Source organism: Pelmatolapia mariae, linkage group LG12 (genome assembly GCF_036321145.2).
Source record: "Pelmatolapia mariae isolate MD_Pm_ZW linkage group LG12, Pm_UMD_F_2, whole genome shotgun sequence".
Taxonomy (NCBI): Eukaryota; Metazoa; Chordata; class Actinopteri; order Cichliformes; family Cichlidae; genus Pelmatolapia; species Pelmatolapia mariae.
This window is the reverse complement of record NC_086237.1, coordinates 8,426,674-8,445,083: the sequence shown is the minus strand read 5'-3', so window position 1 is coordinate 8,445,083 and position 18,410 is coordinate 8,426,674. Positions and strand designations below refer to the sequence as shown.

At 40.3% G+C, this 18,410-nt stretch overlaps 1 protein-coding gene across 1 annotated transcript in view; it reads left to right on the top strand.

The window, feature by feature from the left end:
• The window catches only part of nsmfb (NMDA receptor synaptonuclear signaling and neuronal migration factor b), a 60,363-nt gene that overhangs the window by 12,726 nt on the left and 29,227 nt on the right, over positions 1-18,410 (top strand). Inside the window, exons 2-10 of the mRNA XM_063489973.1 lie at positions 3,071-3,132; positions 4,954-5,718; positions 5,881-5,953; positions 7,064-7,069; positions 10,533-10,601; positions 16,135-16,187; positions 17,443-17,532; positions 18,086-18,213; positions 18,309-18,392. Of these exons, the coding sequence (XP_063346043.1) occupies positions 3,071-3,132; positions 4,954-5,718; positions 5,881-5,953; positions 7,064-7,069; positions 10,533-10,601; positions 16,135-16,187; positions 17,443-17,532; positions 18,086-18,213; positions 18,309-18,392 (1,330 nt within the window). The remainder of the gene's footprint in view (positions 1-3,070; positions 3,133-4,953; positions 5,719-5,880; positions 5,954-7,063; positions 7,070-10,532; positions 10,602-16,134; positions 16,188-17,442; positions 17,533-18,085; positions 18,214-18,308; positions 18,393-18,410) is intronic.

The window sequence follows — 18,410 nt, the reverse complement described above, 5'->3', positions numbered from 1 at the left end:
GCATGTGTGTGTGTTGCATACCCTATTTATTTCTCTGCCTACTGTTCCACATGGAGACTCTGAGCATGGGATACCTGGTGTGTGTATCTGTGTTTGCAGATGGCAGGAATGCCAGGTTGGAGTGAGTGGGAGGAGAGTGATTATAGGCTGTGTTGCTTCTTTATAGGTGTGTTTGGGGGTAGCCTATATCTTTTATAAGATTGTTATCATATTGTATTTGTATGTGGGTGTTATACATTATAGAACAACTGCTGATCTTATTGTGTATGCAACAACTAAGAGTCTCACTTGCTTGCAGGATATTATGATTGAAACATATAGCTGAAGTGAAGACTTTTCCTTCTTCTCCTTCTTTTTAAATTGACCATAGCAATAGCTCAGGTAGGCCATTAAGTCTAGCTCAGTTGCAATACTGGCAGATGAAGTCATCTTCGTTCAAGCATGCATCGCCTGATGCCTCAGTTGATTGTCTTCTATCCAGCTGGCAAATCTCTAATGTGTAATCACACATTACAGAGCATCTGCAAACCACTCTGCAACCCACCTCCACCCCACTGCTTCCTCCCTGTATCTGACATAATCAATGTAGGATTTGTTGTTGTGGATGTTTTATTGTAGAAAGATACAGACCTCTCCCTGACTCTTTCCTTTTTTTTTTGTCTTCTAAAGATATATAACCTCAATACAAAAATATAACATTATAATCTATAATTTCACAGTCCACACAAATTTTTGGTAGGAATACATATGCTTCATGATGAAACATATGTATCCATCGTATCATTTAAGTAGTTATTTGTCTAAAAAGACAAATTATGTTGCTTTATATTTGTAAAGCACAAATAGTGAAAAAATATGCAAAGCTGAAAATAGAGGTGCTGTATTCTTTTTAAAAAAATATTATATCCCATAGAATACTTTGATGAACCCACTCCTTCCTGCTGTGTTAGACTAAATCAGTCCTTTGGGTTGTCTTCGTTGCCTGCTCTGTTCTGTGATGGGTTTTGCTCTTCATGCCTTTTACGTTCCATTATTGCACACTGAAGGTTGGGAAAGTCTCAGAAAAGAATTATACCACCGTATATAAATTACTGCAGGTGGAACTAGCAATCTTCTCTTGGCAATAGAGTTGTTAACCCTAGTGTATTTTCAGTTTAAACTATGAATAATTGTGTGACTTATCCTCAAACAAAGGAATTTCAGGCCAAACAGGTTAATACATACCATATAGTGAAGCATTGTGCTGGTGTACTGTGAAGACGTTTTTTGGCTGCGGGAACTGGAGCTGAATGCAAGCAATGTACGGAGACATCCTTGATGATAATCTGCTTCAGAGCACCAAAAGGACAACGAGCCTAAACACACAGCCAAGATAACAAAGTAGTGGTTTCGGGAACACTCTGTCAATGTCCTTGAGTCGCTTCAGCCAGACCCAGAGTTGAACCCAACTGAACATCTATGGAGAGATCTGAAAATGGCTGTGCACTGACCCTCCCCATCCAAGTTGATGAAGCTTGAGAGGTTCTGCAAAGAAGAATGGGAAAACCTGCCCGAAAATGGATGTGCCTAGTTTGTAGCATCATACAGAAAGGCTTGAGGCTGTAATTGCTGTCAAACGTACTTCGATAAAGTACTGAGCAAAGACTGAATGCTTCTGTGCATTAGCATATTACACATTTTAACCCACTATTTTATCATCATTATGGGGTTTTGTGTGCAGATTTTAAAATGAAAAATGAATGTAACTGTTTTTGAATAAGGCTGTAACCATGGCAAAATGTGTGACATGATGCATTGAATATCCTTGTGTACAATATACCCTACATACAGAAAGTATGCTGGCAAGATGGTGGCTCAGTGGTTTGCACAGCAAAAGACACCTGAGGTTAAACACTGGCCAAGACCCTTTCAATGTGAAGTTTACATGTTGTCCCTATGCTTGCACAGATTTCCTTGAGGATTTGTGATCTCTCTCATCATTAAAAAAAAACATGCCGTATAAAGGTGTCCTTGACCGTAGAGGTGGCATTGGTCCCTGGGTCCTGCATGTTTCCCACAGCTAATTCTGAGGATGTGTTAAATACAGAGAGTGAATTTCCCTGAGGGGATTAATAAAGGATAACTTATTTGATACAGTACAAAGGTTGACTGACCCCATTATTTGCTAGAATAAGAGTTTCTTTTCTTTTCTTTTTTAATTAGCAAGGCATGAAGGCCTTTTGAATCATAGATATGGTTAGTGAACTAATTGCACTTAATCAAGACTGTTCCTCATTTCAGAGGTAGTACATTGAACTGCTGTGACTTTTTTTCTTCTGCAGACCCACCCACACTCAGCTATATATGTATTGTATACCGTGCCAGTTTCTCAATGTTCCTGCCATATGGATGTTTTATGCCATACACATGATTGTATTTATTTCCTGTTTTTCTGGATGGCACCGTCCTCTGTGTAGGGCAGGGGAGATGGATAAGCTTTGTCATGAAAGAAAACTAGAGCAAATTTATGAATTTGTTTGTCTTTAAATCTTTATATATTTCACTTATTTTCATGCAACATAATTATAATAAAATAGAAAGTGAACGTAATGTGTGAGAAAAATACTAAAGTAGCTACTTGCATGAATCAATCATATTGATATATGAGACATATTGAGCCACTGACCACCAAAAGGATATGAAAGCACTTAAAATGGTTATTAAAATGGGAAAATCTTCATATAAATGTCAGTTCATTTCCATTTCCATATTTTAGTAAGCTATAAAAATATGTAATAGAAAGCTTTCATTCTTTTTCCCAGCCTTCCAGACTCTAGCCAAGATCAGCCTGTAACTGTGTTGAGTGATGGCAGATAGCAAGTATGGATTCAGGACATTAACGACTCCTCTCACAGAGTGCTGTGGTGGTGTAACCTACTTGCAGTGAAGAGGGCCTTAGAGAGAAAAAGCTCAGACAGCCTGTTTAGGTGGAGAGAATCCTGTGAAATGTTTGTGAGTCACTATGCTATGTTTGACAGCAACAGTTGTGTAAAATAGCTCAGAGTGAAGTCTTGCACTTGTGTCTCTACAGAGCAGCCAGAGCATTTGGAGAATACCTGTCCAATACCAATCCAGAGAACCGCAACGGAGCAGGTAGGTGGCACACTTAGTAGTCCTACAACAATACTATATCAGTAGTATAGCAATATAGTATTTGGTGGGAAATATCAGTTTCTCCGGCTTCACACGTATTTCCTACTCCCAAAAATACCTTAAAATATTTCTGTGTGAAATATTGGCCTGTGACATGTTGGATAATCAGTTATTAAAATATTTTAAAATTGCTGATGTTCATGTAATAAACACTCAGCTTCAGGGTGCAGTCACACCACAACAGCAATGTTTCACAGGTTATCCCCAAAACCATAAGTATTTGATCACCCTAAAATCAGCTGCAGCGAACTATACTGATCTTGTCACCTGGTAAGTGCTGAAAAATTGGAATTGGAAATTGGGAAAGTGTAAGGCTCTGAACAATTTTGACAGGGGCCAACCTGTGAGAGCAGGGTGACTGGTTCAGAAAATCTCCAAAAGAGCACGTATTGTGGGTGGTTCCCAGAATGCAGTGGTTAGAGCTTACCAGAAGTGGCTGCAGACCATGTGGACAAGTTCAAGGCATCAGTGTTCCTTGATGGCAGTGGCTTCTTGAAGGACATGTATGGTATGGTATAAGGAACTTGACAGAGAACTGACTCCAGATTGCTCTATCCTGCTGCTCGATTCTGTTGTGAATCCTGATACCACAGGACACCATCAGAGGTCTTCTAAAGTCCATACCTCAACAATTCTAAGCAGGTTATCTTAATGTTGCAGATTATTGATATATCTGCAAGTTCTTCCCCCCTGATGTTGGCAAGTGCTGCTCATAGAGGATTATCATATTGTAGGGTTTTTACTTTAACATGTAAAGCACTTTGAGATGACTGCTTTTGTAAACTGATTATGAAAAAACAAAACTGAATTGGTAATGTAATTGAGGATTGATATTTTCAGTAGTAATTTATATTTGTTAGCATGGCTGTCTTCTGGGACCCGTATGCTCTTTTGTGTGCAAACATGTGGAATACATAAAGCAGCAGCAAACATGACAATTGAGATGGGGCTGAAGTTAGGTGCAAAGTGGCCTGCAGATACGCAGCATCTGTGGGCAGGCTAAAACAGGATTAGTAGTGTGCTTGCCAATTGGGTGTCTGGAAGGGTATCAAGTGAGCTATCAGATGCACTGAGACCAGCTTACCTGCTGGGATTGTGGTTGAGCCTAACTTAGTAACCTACTCAGTCTAATTCTATGCTCAGTTTAATTATATCCTGGAAAAGCTGTTGTGACTAACTAGCACTTCCCTTTCCCCTACCTTTGCAATATCGCTTTTCTGTGTATGATTTCAACTTTATAAAAGGGAATCTTACAAATCTGTTTGCTTTCCACTCAGTTTTTCTTCAGTATAACTTAGCACTATGCCCATACCACAGGACACACAAAATGAAAAACTAGCAAGTCCCATTAGATTACACTTGCTTTCAAGCCTGCAGCATTGCAACCGTTTATACAGTGAGAAGAACTATTCGTCCTTCATGATCCTACAGGACAACTGGGCTTCTTGGACTGTACCGGCTCATCCATTTCTGAATCTTTCATCTTTCCGCCCTTTGTTTTTTTTCCATCACTATGCCACCTCTCTATTTTCCTCATGTGCTCACAAAAGCTTTGCAGCTAGTAAATGTTTACCACTCTGCTGCCAGAGCTACAAATCCCAAAGAGACACAAGCAAGCTCCCTGTTAACTCTATTTACATAGAAAGCATTTATCTGATGTCCATTTATGAAAGCTATATAGAAAACAGACAGCATGATTTATCTCTCACTTGCTATGTTTTCTTGTTAATTTTGCTTCATCCCTTTTCTCTTTATCCCCAGATCATCTACTGTCTGACACTTTCTCTGGCCAGGACTCTCCAGACGTCAGTCACTTGCATAACAACAATCTGCCACCACAGAGCCGTTGTTTACCCATAGCTAAACCCACCCAGTCCAGCCAGTCTAATCCCAGCACTAACCCACAGTCTCAATCTCAAGTCAACACTCTCCAGGCTCAAGCATCACTTGGCCCCTCCAAACGGCGACTCTCTGCTGAACGCAGTCTTTCCATAGAGGACCCACCTGCTGCCAGGGGCTCACAGGGGCCTGTTGCTGTGAAGCCAGCCAGGGTGTACACAATCACCAGGGAAGGCGGGATGACCCTCGGGGGCCGTGGCAGTGAGGAGAGCCTGGAGTTGGAGGTGCTGAAGGGCTCCCGGGAGCAGCCTCTCTCACAGAGCACTTCTGCTGCCAGTCATGGCCTATCCTGCACCAGCCAGCCAACCGCCTCAGCTGCCCGTGGCAGCCATCACCGTAGCAGCCATCACCGCAGTAACCAACATCATGCCCAGCAGCATCACGGAGGCCCAATGTCATCATCGCAGCCGCTGCAGAGCTCGGGTAGCGCTGGCAACATTCGTGATTGGGGAATGAGGAGAGGTGGGTCGCGGGATGACTACACCCCAGACTGCGTTGCCTGCATTCGGGCTCCATGCCAAAGTCAGCGCTCCCTGGACCTAGATACCTCACCCCGAGATGGAGGGAAGCAACGCAAAAAACTGGAGAGAATGTACAGCGAGGACAGAGCATCTACAGATGACAGGGGTATAAAACGAAATGTGAAGGTTTAAATGAATAAACAAACTGAGCCTGAATTTAAACACGTTCTCACCATATTTTTATTCACCTCCACTGCTATTTGTAAGGCCTGTGTTTGAATGTAATGCTCACTAACACACACCTTCCTTTTCTTATTTGTGTTTGCAGAGGACAATCCTAACAGCTGGTTCCCCAAAGAGAATATGTTCAGCTTTCAGACAGCCACCACCACCATGCAGGCGTGAGTATGGCATGGAAATCCACCTTCACTCCCACTCTGTGCATCACAGCATCTCGCTGCCATGTTGGCAGGATACGGCCCCAGTCTTTTCCTTCCAAGAGACAAATGTAACATTCTAATACAACGTCTTAATGAGCTTTCACACATTTCTGCTCGTTGGTTTTATTAATATAGGAAGCCACTTTGACATTTTTTTAGAAATAAGCAGTTGCCCATAGAAAAACTGGATGTTTTAGATCTGTACTGGTAGAAGCACAGTTCAGTAATTTTAACAACATGGTCCAACAAGTGTCCCAGTAAACAATGATACCAGCTGAATGGAATGCACCTGTTTCCAGTGCTGTGCATAGTACTTGCTCCTCTAAACTGAGCAGCCAAGAATCTTTGAATTCAACACATTTAGAAAGCTGGAAATGTGTTGGTCTAGATCGTGTACGTGCCTTAACCAAGACACACATACACGCACACACACAACTCCGTTCCAGTCTTGCTGACAGGTTAATTATCACCTATCACCCTGACCTTATAATTATGACTCTCAAACAGACAAAGCGCACCCACCATGATCTTTTTTTCCCTTCTTCTCTCCCACACTCCCTCTTTGCTATCCATATGTCTCACCTTCCTTTTCCCATCTGTTTCCGACTGCCTGTGTCCGTATTAGGGTCAGACTGATATATGGGTCTGACTCTCGCTTTTGATTTAAATGGCAGGCTGAATGATGGATATATCACAGTTTAATTGACTACACATTATTGACTACACATTAAACTAAGTGTTTGGTTATGGCCAGTCCTTGAGAACCAACTGATGAGATATTTTGGTACACTTTAGATGTGCATACATGTACATATTTCATCAGTCATCATCTCCTCTTCCTCACTTCTCTCAATGTGCATGTCATATTTGAATGCCAGTCCCTGCTCACTTATTTATAGGTAGGATTCTTCCATTTCGTCTCTCCTGAAAATGAGAACTGGAACATAAATCTCACTCCAAAATTTGGGTATGTGGAGTATTTGGCTGGCCCTATTGCTAACTTCTCTTTCATTTTTGTCTCCTCTTCTTCCTCTCCACACTGTGTGGCGGCCTTCCAAACCACGACTGTAGAATATCGTGAGTAAATCTTTCAAACGCCCCCACTGTTCTTCCTTGTTGCTTTTTCTTTTTTTCTTGCTATGCCAGTTAGGTAACTTGCATTGAACTCTGTTCCTCATGTGGCTTTGTGCTAGTCAGTCTACTGTGTCTTTATTCCCCCAACCTCAGTGTCTGCTGGATGGGATGTCAATATGTGGATGTAAGCTTAAAGGCAAGGAAGGTTTGGTACAGTAGTAATGAAAAGTAGGTCATGCCAAGCATTATTTAAATAGCAACAATTCTTTGTTGAAATTAACTCCATAGATATATTTCTGATAAAGACAGTGTAGCAGTGGTGACTTGACTACCAAAGTTATGTCTGAAAACTAAAACCATGAACTCAAAGCTGTTTTCTTGTGCATAAGTCTATAGATAAGTCTTAGTAATGCTGTTTAACCCTCTGATGTCTGAGTCGTACAGCAGTCCTGAAAGGTCAAATGCACAGCAACTTAAGAAAACAACAGCAAACAGAAAAAAGCTGAATAAAACACAAAAGAAAAAGGAAAAACACAAAATAAGCTCACAAAAAAAATAGCTCACAAAACACAGCAGAGGCTTTTTTGGGGAGACAATGCGATAGAAAACTTGCAGAGATAAGTTAGCTATAGCTAGCTAGCTATAAGCAGTGAACAGCTAATAGCAGACATGTTTTTACAGTGTTTTATAAATCATGTGATTGAATCACACTGCCTCTTTTGTCCCTCACAACACCAATGAAACCTTTCTTTCATTCTTGTAATGTCTCAGTGCAATCCTTTGCACATTTTGCTTCCTGTCCCTTCCATAGCTATACTGTCACATTCATATCTCCACGAAAACACTTTGGTTGTTTTATAAGATTTTATTTTTTTTACTCCATGAAACTACACCTGCCTCCAGCTAAAAGATAGTGTAAACTGTATTTTAGTAGGCTGTCAGCTTCTAAATATTGTGATGATGGTTTCAGAGTAAGAACCAGATTGTAATGTGTGGTTTCAAAGAGGTTAAGGTGAGAACAGTTCAGTGACCCAGCTTGAGGCTTCAAAAATGGGAATTCAAAAACAAGAAGGTTTGGTGGCAACGTCCAGCTAGTCTAAGAGTGGGCATTTAATTTTCCCAAGGGGTCACAATTAGGACCTACTTGTAACATCTACTATTACCATTAGTGGTTTATAAAGGGATAACATTTCCAATAAAATTACTATTGAGCAGAATTGGACTGAATATTTGGCCCCCCGTAGCAGTCCCAGTTTCTCATTTCTCTTTGGGAAAATTATTTTCCCGGCCCCAGCAGTCTATGGTCACATCACTATGTTCTGCAAAAACAGTTTTCTAGTCAGTATGTAACACCATTACTTACATATCATTACTTACATGACTGTGAATCATTTATCTTTAAAGGAATTTAAAGGAATTTAATAATGGGACATGAGCGTTTTCATACATTATGTGTTTGAACGAGCAGTAATCTAAACTGCAATGTGACCATTCGATGACCAGGTGATAATTTTTGTCTTTTTTTTTAATAAAGTTGATCACACATGTGATATCCGTTCTTGCTGGTGTCAAAAGTAGACTGTATGGCTTTATTGTAAAGAAAGATAAACAAGAGTCTCTAAGGCTTTTTGGTTGCTAATGATTCCATCTATTAAGGTAAACTGGGAACTCCTATAAAACTTAGATTACTAGACTTGGTTGATCAAATTCTGGAAACAACATTTTTCCCAAGTTTGTTGCTAGACTTTTAAGGTGACCATGCATCATGTGAGACATCATGTGAGAAATTCTAGTTACCTAGATCACACACTTTTTCAAATGTTTGCTAACTCTCATTTGCAACTACCAATCTAGCTGTCAGCAGACATAAAGCCGCCCCCAGTACTGCTTAAGTTTCAATACTTTAATATCTTCAGATCTTTAGTATTATAACTTATCTTCTCATATTTAACTCTCTAAGGTCTAAGTCACCATCATCAGCAAATAACCCAAACCTTAACTCAGAATATGTAGGTCACTTTTGCTTTTAGTGTTTTCACCTTTGATGGCTTAGACTTCACAGGCTTAAGCTTATGTAAACCACTGTTTGAAACTATAAAACTGCATGTGCCTACTGCCAAAGACAGCGAAAAATCTGTTTTTCTTCTTCTCTCTCTGCTGGCTGCTTGATTAAATTTGGCAGAAAATTTACAGGATTGCTTTATCGCACAATAGAGGAAGTAGGCTGTCAGCTTTTAAATATTCTGGTGATAGCAGATGGTGGAAGGAGGGACAGGCTGAAGGAAACATCTCTTCCAACCTGTTTGTTTTTGCAGTGAGAAGGAACAGAACGTGAGTGAATTCACGAGGGGAAAAAATTATGCAATAGCAATGCAGAGAGCTTTTGGATAATAATCAGACTCCAGTGAATTCAGCCTCATGTTTTGTCATCCCAGGGCTCATCAGCTGCCTGCCTGTCTGTCTGTCCGTTGGTGAAAACCAGACCGTAGGACCGGACTTTGTTTTTGACATACGCTGTCACAGATGATTCTCATTATGTCTGACGCCCTGTCAGAACCATTACTGTCCCTACTGGGAAAGGCACCCCGGTGTAGGCATACTGTTACACACTTGGCAGAATGGTTAATAATGTGTTGCAAAAATTTTGGTGCAGAAATATTTCTCAGTACATCAAAATGTGAAACAGAGGATGTCACATCTCAGCACTGGTCTGATAATCCATTTCTGAAGTTTAACTGGGTTCTCTTTCAACCTCCTACAAGTAAGGGAACACAATGAGATAAATTGGTCAGAAGACAGCCAGGGCAACAAGTTCTAAAAACCTTGATTAGGCCTGACCTTTTGAGACCTACACAAAATAATACGACCCCACCGACCAAAGAAAAAAAACCAATACATCCCATAATGGCTGTTGAAGCTGCACAAAAAAGAATTTAACATTCATATTTAAATGAATATAAAGTCGTCTTTTGTTCCCTCAGTGTCTTTTCCTACATCGTGGTTGTAGTTTGTGAGTGTGTGTGCGTGAGTGTACATGCAATTATCCTCAATGTCCTCTGCCTTTGGTGGATTAGATGTCCCTGTGCTGCTAACTTTAACTACTCACCAAAGCTAACTAAACTCTCACTAACCCTACTGGACTTCAAACCCCTCACCTTTGACACCTTTAGTGTCTTCCCATACCACCCTAACTAAACTTTATGCCCGAACCCAACTAGACCCTATGGGCTTTTTAGTTTCCTTTTGTTACTGTGTGGCATTTTAGTTAGCTTTGTTTATAACAAACATGAACTTAAAAGCTGCATTAATTTCTAAGCTCACCAGATATAGCAAGTAATAGTAGAGTTTTTTAGCCCTTGGGTCAGATTGGGTTCAGACAAAAAAATCCTTGGTTGCTGTCAGGCGCAGCTAAAACGAAAACCTATATTTCCAAACAAAACAACTTAATGCTTTGACGTCCCGGCAGGGCTTTCCGAGGCATTGCTGAGAGAAAGAGACGGAAAAGAGAGCAGGAGGCAGCCACCATGATGGAGAGGTACCGTGCCCTGTCCTGTCCTGTGTGGTGCTGTTATAGTTACCCTATTACCCGACAAAGAAAACAACTTCTTGAAAAGAAATGCCTTTTATCCGTTTTAAAATCATTTTTTTCGTAGTCTTTTCAACCTCATTTCTATTTATATTCCAAGTGTTGTAGACCAGGGGCCGGCAACCCTGGGCACTCATGCTGGCACGCAAAGGGTTAACTGATGGCACAACATGCACAGAGAAGGTGCATTAAAAAATAAATATCTACTACCAGTGCACATCACAGATTAGCTTGCATAGACACATCAATTGCGCCGTTTCTTAATCATTGCATCTTAGCTAACAACCCCACCCACCGAGTTCAACTTGTAATTGGCTAAAAATCACTTAGCCTACCGGCAAGAGGGATGTTGCTAACTAATCAGTCCTGTGAAATATGGCCTTGAAGCGAGCGAAAAAAAGATAATTTTATTATCTTGTATTCGTCAAATCGTCTTTTATGACGGGGGTTTTGTTCAACAGAAAGATAGTGCTGTATGTGCCCTTTTCCTTGAGAGTGTTATTTTCCGGATCTCCAGTGCCAAGTATGATCCCCAGATAAGAGAACTGGCAAATACAAAGCAGGGGCGGGGATCACATTAACATGTATATCCCTGTAATAACAAGCATGTCTTATTGGCCCAGTTTATTTTTTCTTATCATTGTTGTGAGGAGACCATAAATAGCATTTGCATTTTCTGTTGTATAGTTTCTTTGCTGTTCTTGTTATGGATAAAAAGTGTTTTTTGAAAAAGCTAATCTGGTCTCTGCCAGCATCTGTGTGTAACTGTTGCTATGCAGCGTTATTAAATTTATTGTTAATACAATGGTTATTATGGCACATTGACTTCACTGGACATGACCTGAACTATGGTGCATGCATTCTGTGATAGCAGAACTTCATTGAGAAGTTTTTGGTATGACCACACAATTTTCATTTACCAGCTTTCCTAATTGCACAACTTGTAAGTTCATTCACTTCCTCACGATGAAATTAACATTTTTCTTTTGTTTTTCAACAAGCTGGAGGACAACTACTCTCTATTGCACAGTCACATTTACAAAGGAACATGATCAGACTTCTATGGCGTGACCTAAAAAAACTCTGAAAAAAGTTCAGAGTTGCAAGAGAAGATGACCTTGATGTGAGGTCAGCCACGTAAAAAGAAAATTAAAATATCTCCTAGTAATGATGAACGTCTAATCATGCTTTCTGTATTAATGTTCCTGTTACTCTAATCTAGACCATCTAAATGTTGATAGGGTGATGTTTCACCATAGACTATGTCTAACCAGCGCACAGTAAACCCAGCACTCAAGTGTTTTTCTTGTTACCATATTCTGCTCCGACTGTTTGCTGGTGAACATTCACTTTGTGTATTTTGACTCTCTGCATGAGGAACTCACCGTGCCTTCCAATCCCTACCTACGGGGCAATCACAAGTCTCGTAAAAGCATTCTCCGGCGCACATGTGTGTGTGTGTGTGTGTCGTGAATCGTGGAGGCTGTGGGTGGCAGGTTTAATAAATGTTCCTCACTGAACACTGAAGTGTAAAAACGGGTCTGTCAATACACTGCTGCAGCTCTGCACTCTGTGGCTGGCAGTCAAAGCCAATGAATCGATCAATATTTGGCAACGGGCCTCACATCCACCAAGGCTGAGACATTCCATACGCTGTATGAGCGTGTGTGTGTGTGTGTGTGTGTGTGTGTGTGTGTGTGTGTGTGTGTGTGTGTGTGTGTGTGTGTGTGTGCGCGCGTGCGTGCGTGCATACCGAGCTGTGTCACATAGAATGCAATGCTTTTAATAGAAAGGTACATCTCAGTTAGTTTCAAAAATTAAATTATTCATGGTTGAATTAGGATAATTTTGCAAAGTGTTTTGTAAGGTCACAGCAGGAAAGCGAAGGTTAGGGGCGATGTATTTGCAGAAATATGAATTCACACATACACATACTGGCAGGAATTTGACTTTATTGTCTTGTCTTGGTGTGCAGGTGGTAGATTTAAAAAGCTAGTTGTCACACAGTATGAAAATACAACTCTGACTGACGGATGGGTCCCCCTCTCCTCTGAGTCATCTCTCTATTTTAGGCGCTGCCTTCACCATTCCTGCAATCAACACTGACATGTCAGGGGTGTTTTTGGATTGCCTCCAACTGTGCTCTGGATTCAAATATCTTTAAATGGTGCATGTAGGGATGTGAGCTTTGCATTTTGCTTTTGCATGTTTCTTTTTGCTATTTAGCCATGATGAAACTAGAAAATTATGTTGGTAGTTGCTTTTGTTGCTATGTTACCCCTGCATCAGATTGGTGACCTGTCCAGGGTGCACCCTGTGTTGTGCAGTGCCACCAAAAACAGATAATATATGGGGCAGACAACCTTTAATAGAGGTGGGGCTTATTATAAATAATTAGCTATAGGGTTGCAACCCATTTTCATCAGTTTCCGTGAACCTTATCACAGTACCATGTGCCTCAACTACATAGAGCAGAAGAGTCCACACACTGATTTATCCGTTCATCCTATTTTTGATGTGATTTTTGCAGAAAGCTAGATAGGTAACCTTAGCTACCCAACAGCGAGGAAGACAAAATAGACACATAAAACAAAATAGAATCTATGGCTTAACCTCTAGGAAGTAGAAGCAAACCAATGCCACAAACAAAACCACAAAGTTGTCTTTTGAGAATATGGTTAAGTTTAGGCAACAGCCTAAACTTAACCATATTCTCAAAAGACAACTTTGTGGTTTTGTAAGCATAAACGCCTTTAAACACTGAGCACATTGCAGAAAATTTAAAAGATTCACAATAATTAAGACATGATTGAAAAATTTCTTCTCACAAAATGCACTACAAAATATATATATATATATATGTATATATATATACACATATATATATACACCCATCTCGCCCCTGCGGGCGGTTTATCCTTCAAGCTCGGGTCCTCTACCAGAGGCCTGGGAGCTTGAGGGTCCTGCGCAGTATCTTAGCTGTTCCCAGGACTGCGCTCTTCTGGACAGAGATCTCCGATGTTGTTCCCGGGATCTGCTGGAGCCACTCGCCTAGCTTGGGAGTCACCGCACCTAGTGCTCCGATTACCACGGGGACCACCGTTACCTTCACCCTCCACATCCTCTCGAGCTCTTCTCTGAGCCCTTGGTATTTCTCCAGCTTCTCGTGTTCCTTCTTTCTGATATTGCTGTCATTCGGAACCGCTACATCGATCACTACAGCCGTCTTCTTCTGTTTGTCTACCACCACTATGTCCGGTTGGTTAGCCACCACCATTTTGTCCGTCTGCATCTGGAAGTCCCACAGGATCTTAGCTCGGTCATTCTCTATCACCCTTGGGGGCATCTCCCATTTTGACCTCGGGACTTCCAGGTTATACTCGGCACAGATGTTCCTGTACAGTAACCACTTGGTTATGGCGTTCCATGTATGCCTTGCCTGCTAGCATCTTGCACCCTGCTGTTATGTGCTGGATTGTCTCTGGGGCATCTTTACACAGCCTGTACCTGGGGTCTTGCCTGGTGTGATAGACCCCAGCCTCTATGGATCTTGTACTCAGAGCTTGTTCTTGTGCTGCCATGATTAGTGCCTCTGTGCTGTCTTTCAGTCCAGCTTTGTCCAGCCACTGGTAGGATTTCTGGATATCAGCCACCTCCTCTATCTGCCGGTGGTACATACCGTGCAGGGGCCTGTCCTTCCATGATGGTTCCTCGCCTTCCTCCTCTTTCTTGGGTTTCTGCTGCCTGAGGTATTCACTGAGCACGCTGTCATATACATATATATATATATATATATATATATATATATATATATATATATATATATATATATATATATATATAGATATATATATATATAGATATATATATATATATATATAGATATATATATATAGATATATATATATATATATATAAATACTGGTGGCCACCAATGCTCACCCTCAACCTGGTATAAATATGAAAATCCTAGGTGACTTACTTCTTGAGTTATGCCATTCATAAGATTTTCACAAAACTTGACCTCTAAGCTGTGATTTGAACTCCTCCAAGATTTTTAGTAGATGCACTTATGGTGTCAATTTGAACCCTTTATGTCACATTGTTGGAGTCAAAAATGGAGTCAACATCAAGCGATTATGAGAAGGTTGTAATGTTTCTAAACAAGTGAAGGAAGAAACAGAGATTCTGGGTTCATCCAGTTCTCACGAGAACAGAGCAGCAGGGAGAATTTTATGGAATCCGGAAAACTTTTGTACATATTTCAGGATGTCAGTGGGACAGTTTGATCCCGTCTGATTTTCATTGAATTTATCTCAATTTTTAATTTCTTTTCATAAAAAAGAAATTAGAATTTGTAACCCTACCTTTATACTATACTTAGCATGCATGTGTTAGGACTATAGGAGGAAGTCAGAGTAACCAGAGGGAGTCCACATAAGCACAGAAAAGAATAGACATGAGTCTAAGCCCCAAGAAGCTCAGCTGCATATCTGCAGTGGATAAGACGTGCAAAAACAATACACTTTATATTGTACTATAATTATCAGTCAATTAATAACAGACTTTAGCAAGTCTGCTTCATTTTAATAAAATAACTGTTCTTTACCATTTTACCATGTAACCAAAGAAAACTGTGATGATTTTTCTAAACTGTGAAAAATAAACAACAAACTGCAGACTTTATTTACTGTTTTGAGCTTTTGAGTTCAGACATCTGCCATGAACTGGAATGGTTCACCTCAAACACCAGCTCACTGTCAGTGAAGTATGTAGTACACAAAGGTAATTGTGATTATTAACCATGGTGAAATGATGAAGCTTTTGGACATTTGTATTTTTCAATGGTAGCTTGAAAGTTGGGGAGTGGCTGTAGCTCAGGAGGTAGAGCAGGTCTCTACTAATTGGAAGGTTGGTGGTTGGATCCCTGGATGCAAGATACTGAACCCCAAGTAGATCTCTGATGCATCCATTGGAGTGTGAATGTTGGATAGAAAACACTGAAATAAGGGGAAAAGTGCTTGTGTGAACGAGACATGTTGTATAAAGCACTTTGGGTGCTCGGGTAGAGTAGAAAAGCCCTATATAAAGAGCCAATCCTATTACATTATAAAATATACTGTTAAACCCCCGGTCCTCTATTCCCAATTAACATCCACTTTTTTGTTTTGGGGGATTTTTTTTGTTAAATGATTTTCTATTTGAGTGGCTAAAACAGGTGACAATTCTATGAAATGTTTCGATGTTAAGCACCCCACTTCCTAACCCTAGATGAATTTCAGTCCTTATGCACAAAACACCCACTGGATATTTAGATGTGATCACTGGTAATTTATCAGTAGCCTGACCCTAATCAAGATGCCCCATCATCTTCTGCTCTGTTCTTCTCTATGTATGTTTTTAAGTTTGAAGCATTTTCTCTCTTATTTTTTTTATATTCTTGATATGCTTCGTCTCCTTCTTTTTTTCTCTAAATTGATAGAAATTTTCGCAAGCACCTTCGGATGGTGGGCAGTCGCAGGATGAAGGCCCAGAGTGAGTCTTTGCGTTTGTTTCTGTTGGCATGTGTGTGCATTGTCAATACATTACCATGCATTCATGCTCTCGAGTGTGTACCATGACATCACAGTGGATGTTCATTTGATGTTTTTCATGCTTTATGCACGTAGCATCAGTAGTGTGGACGTGTGTATATATTTTGTTAGAGTATACTAAACATTATTCCTTAAACTCCTAATTGATGGTAATTTTATCGCTATGTGGTGTTTAGACGGTCTTTGTATTTGTTCATTATTGTGAGACTTGTGCCATTTGTATGATATTGATTGTGCACTATATTGAACTGAAAGGCAATTTCTGTTTAACAAGACAGAATCCCAGCTAGTTTATGTGTGGTGTTTGTTTAGCTGTGCAGTTCTGAGCATGTGCTATTTTTGAAATATCTGATGTTTTTTTTTCCTCTAAATATATTCAACTATTCACATTGTTATTTGATGTTAAGGGAAAAAAGCCTCCTTGGTTTGAACTCCCACCAGGCTAATCTCAAGACTCTGATGAATCAGCCAAAAATTTTATACATTTTTATTACAAATGGTTTAAATATCTACAAAATACAAACAAAAAGCAAAACAAAACAAAATACAGCTGTAATGCTTTAATAATTTAAAGATACTTGTGTTTTGGGTATGTTCATAGAAAGTCTGTGAAATCCATCCATTGACCAGACTTGGGTGATATGGGGTGATCAATAAATGCTAAAAAACAGTTAATAATCGTTTTGTATCTGATGAAGGTCAGTTGCACTGAAACAGCACGATTCAGTGAAATGGTGTTTAGTAAGAAAGTGTGTGGTGGAGGTTATATTTCTTTTTAACCCTTTTCTACCTTCTACACATCTATCAGGTGTTCAGAGAGTCTGAACTAGTTAAAAATACTGATAAAAGAAATCAATATGTATTAAATTGTATATAACGATGTCTCTAAATTAAAAGTGCATTACTGCAATTTCGTTTAAACAACTTTTTCAATTTTAATTACTTTTTTATCTTGGAATCATTAAGACAACAGAAAAACTGAAAAATGATCAACCATTTGCTAATACAATGTAAACTCTTACTGTTCTGTTAATATGAAGCAACATGACCTGATATCCAACAGGGACAATGGAATCGACTGATTCACAAGCTAGGTCAATAAGACAGAGCTCTTGATTACTGGGTTTGATTATCCTTTGGAGACTGTATATATGTGTGCGTGTGAGTCACTCTCTCCCTCCCCCCAACTTCATCAGCCTTCGTCGATCGTCGAGCCAAGAGCTTCAGCCGCTCGTGGAGTGACCCCACCCCCGTCAAGCCTGAGTCACTGCATGAATCCAGAGACAGTGAGTCCATGCTCTCTTAGTTACTCACAAGCAAACACACGGTATACAATATATACCTTAGGCTTTTCTTAAACTTGCCTTCTTACACATGTTTGTATAAACACCTACAGGTAAGCACACAGACAACTGCACTCAAGCATAATAAGGCTGCACACACATTAAAACCAGAACAAACACAGACTGACAGATGCCCTGTCACGCAAACATGCTGTCTCTTTTTATTTTATATTGCCATTTTTAAAGTATGCTTTATTCTGCGTACCACTACTCAACTGTCGCCATCCATCCGCACAGCTCTACTCATCCTTCGGCCTGTCGTCCATCTGCCTGTTGTTTTGTGTTGTATCTGTCTGTATCTGGCTGGACAGATAAGGAGCCTGTTATTGTGTCCTTTTGTGTCGTGTGCCGTTTGTTTTTAACTCCTCCATTTCTCCCCTCTGTGCTGGGAAAAGAAAATAACAGGTGCAGCGTTTTCAAATGGAGCACCCCGCTCTACTAATCTTGTTTGTGTATTATCCTTTCATCTCGCCCTTTGTTCCTATGTGTGAACCAGGTGGCGAGCTTCAGACCTCCTCAGGGACGCTGGATGAAGGGCTGGACGAGGATGCCGACTGGGAGGAGGAGAGGGAAATGGAAAGAGTGGCCTGCGACGGAGAAGACTTTATTCCTCCCAAAATCATGGTGAAGTTCCTGGCAATTAAATTAACATATAGATTAATGAAGTTTTAATATATGTGCAATCAAAGTCTATCTGCATGCTTTTCTTCTCTCCATAGCTGATATCTTCCAAGGTCCCAAAGGCTGAATATGTTCCCAACATAATTCGTAGGGACGACCCCTCCATCATCCCCATCCTTTATGTGAGTATCTGCTAGTGA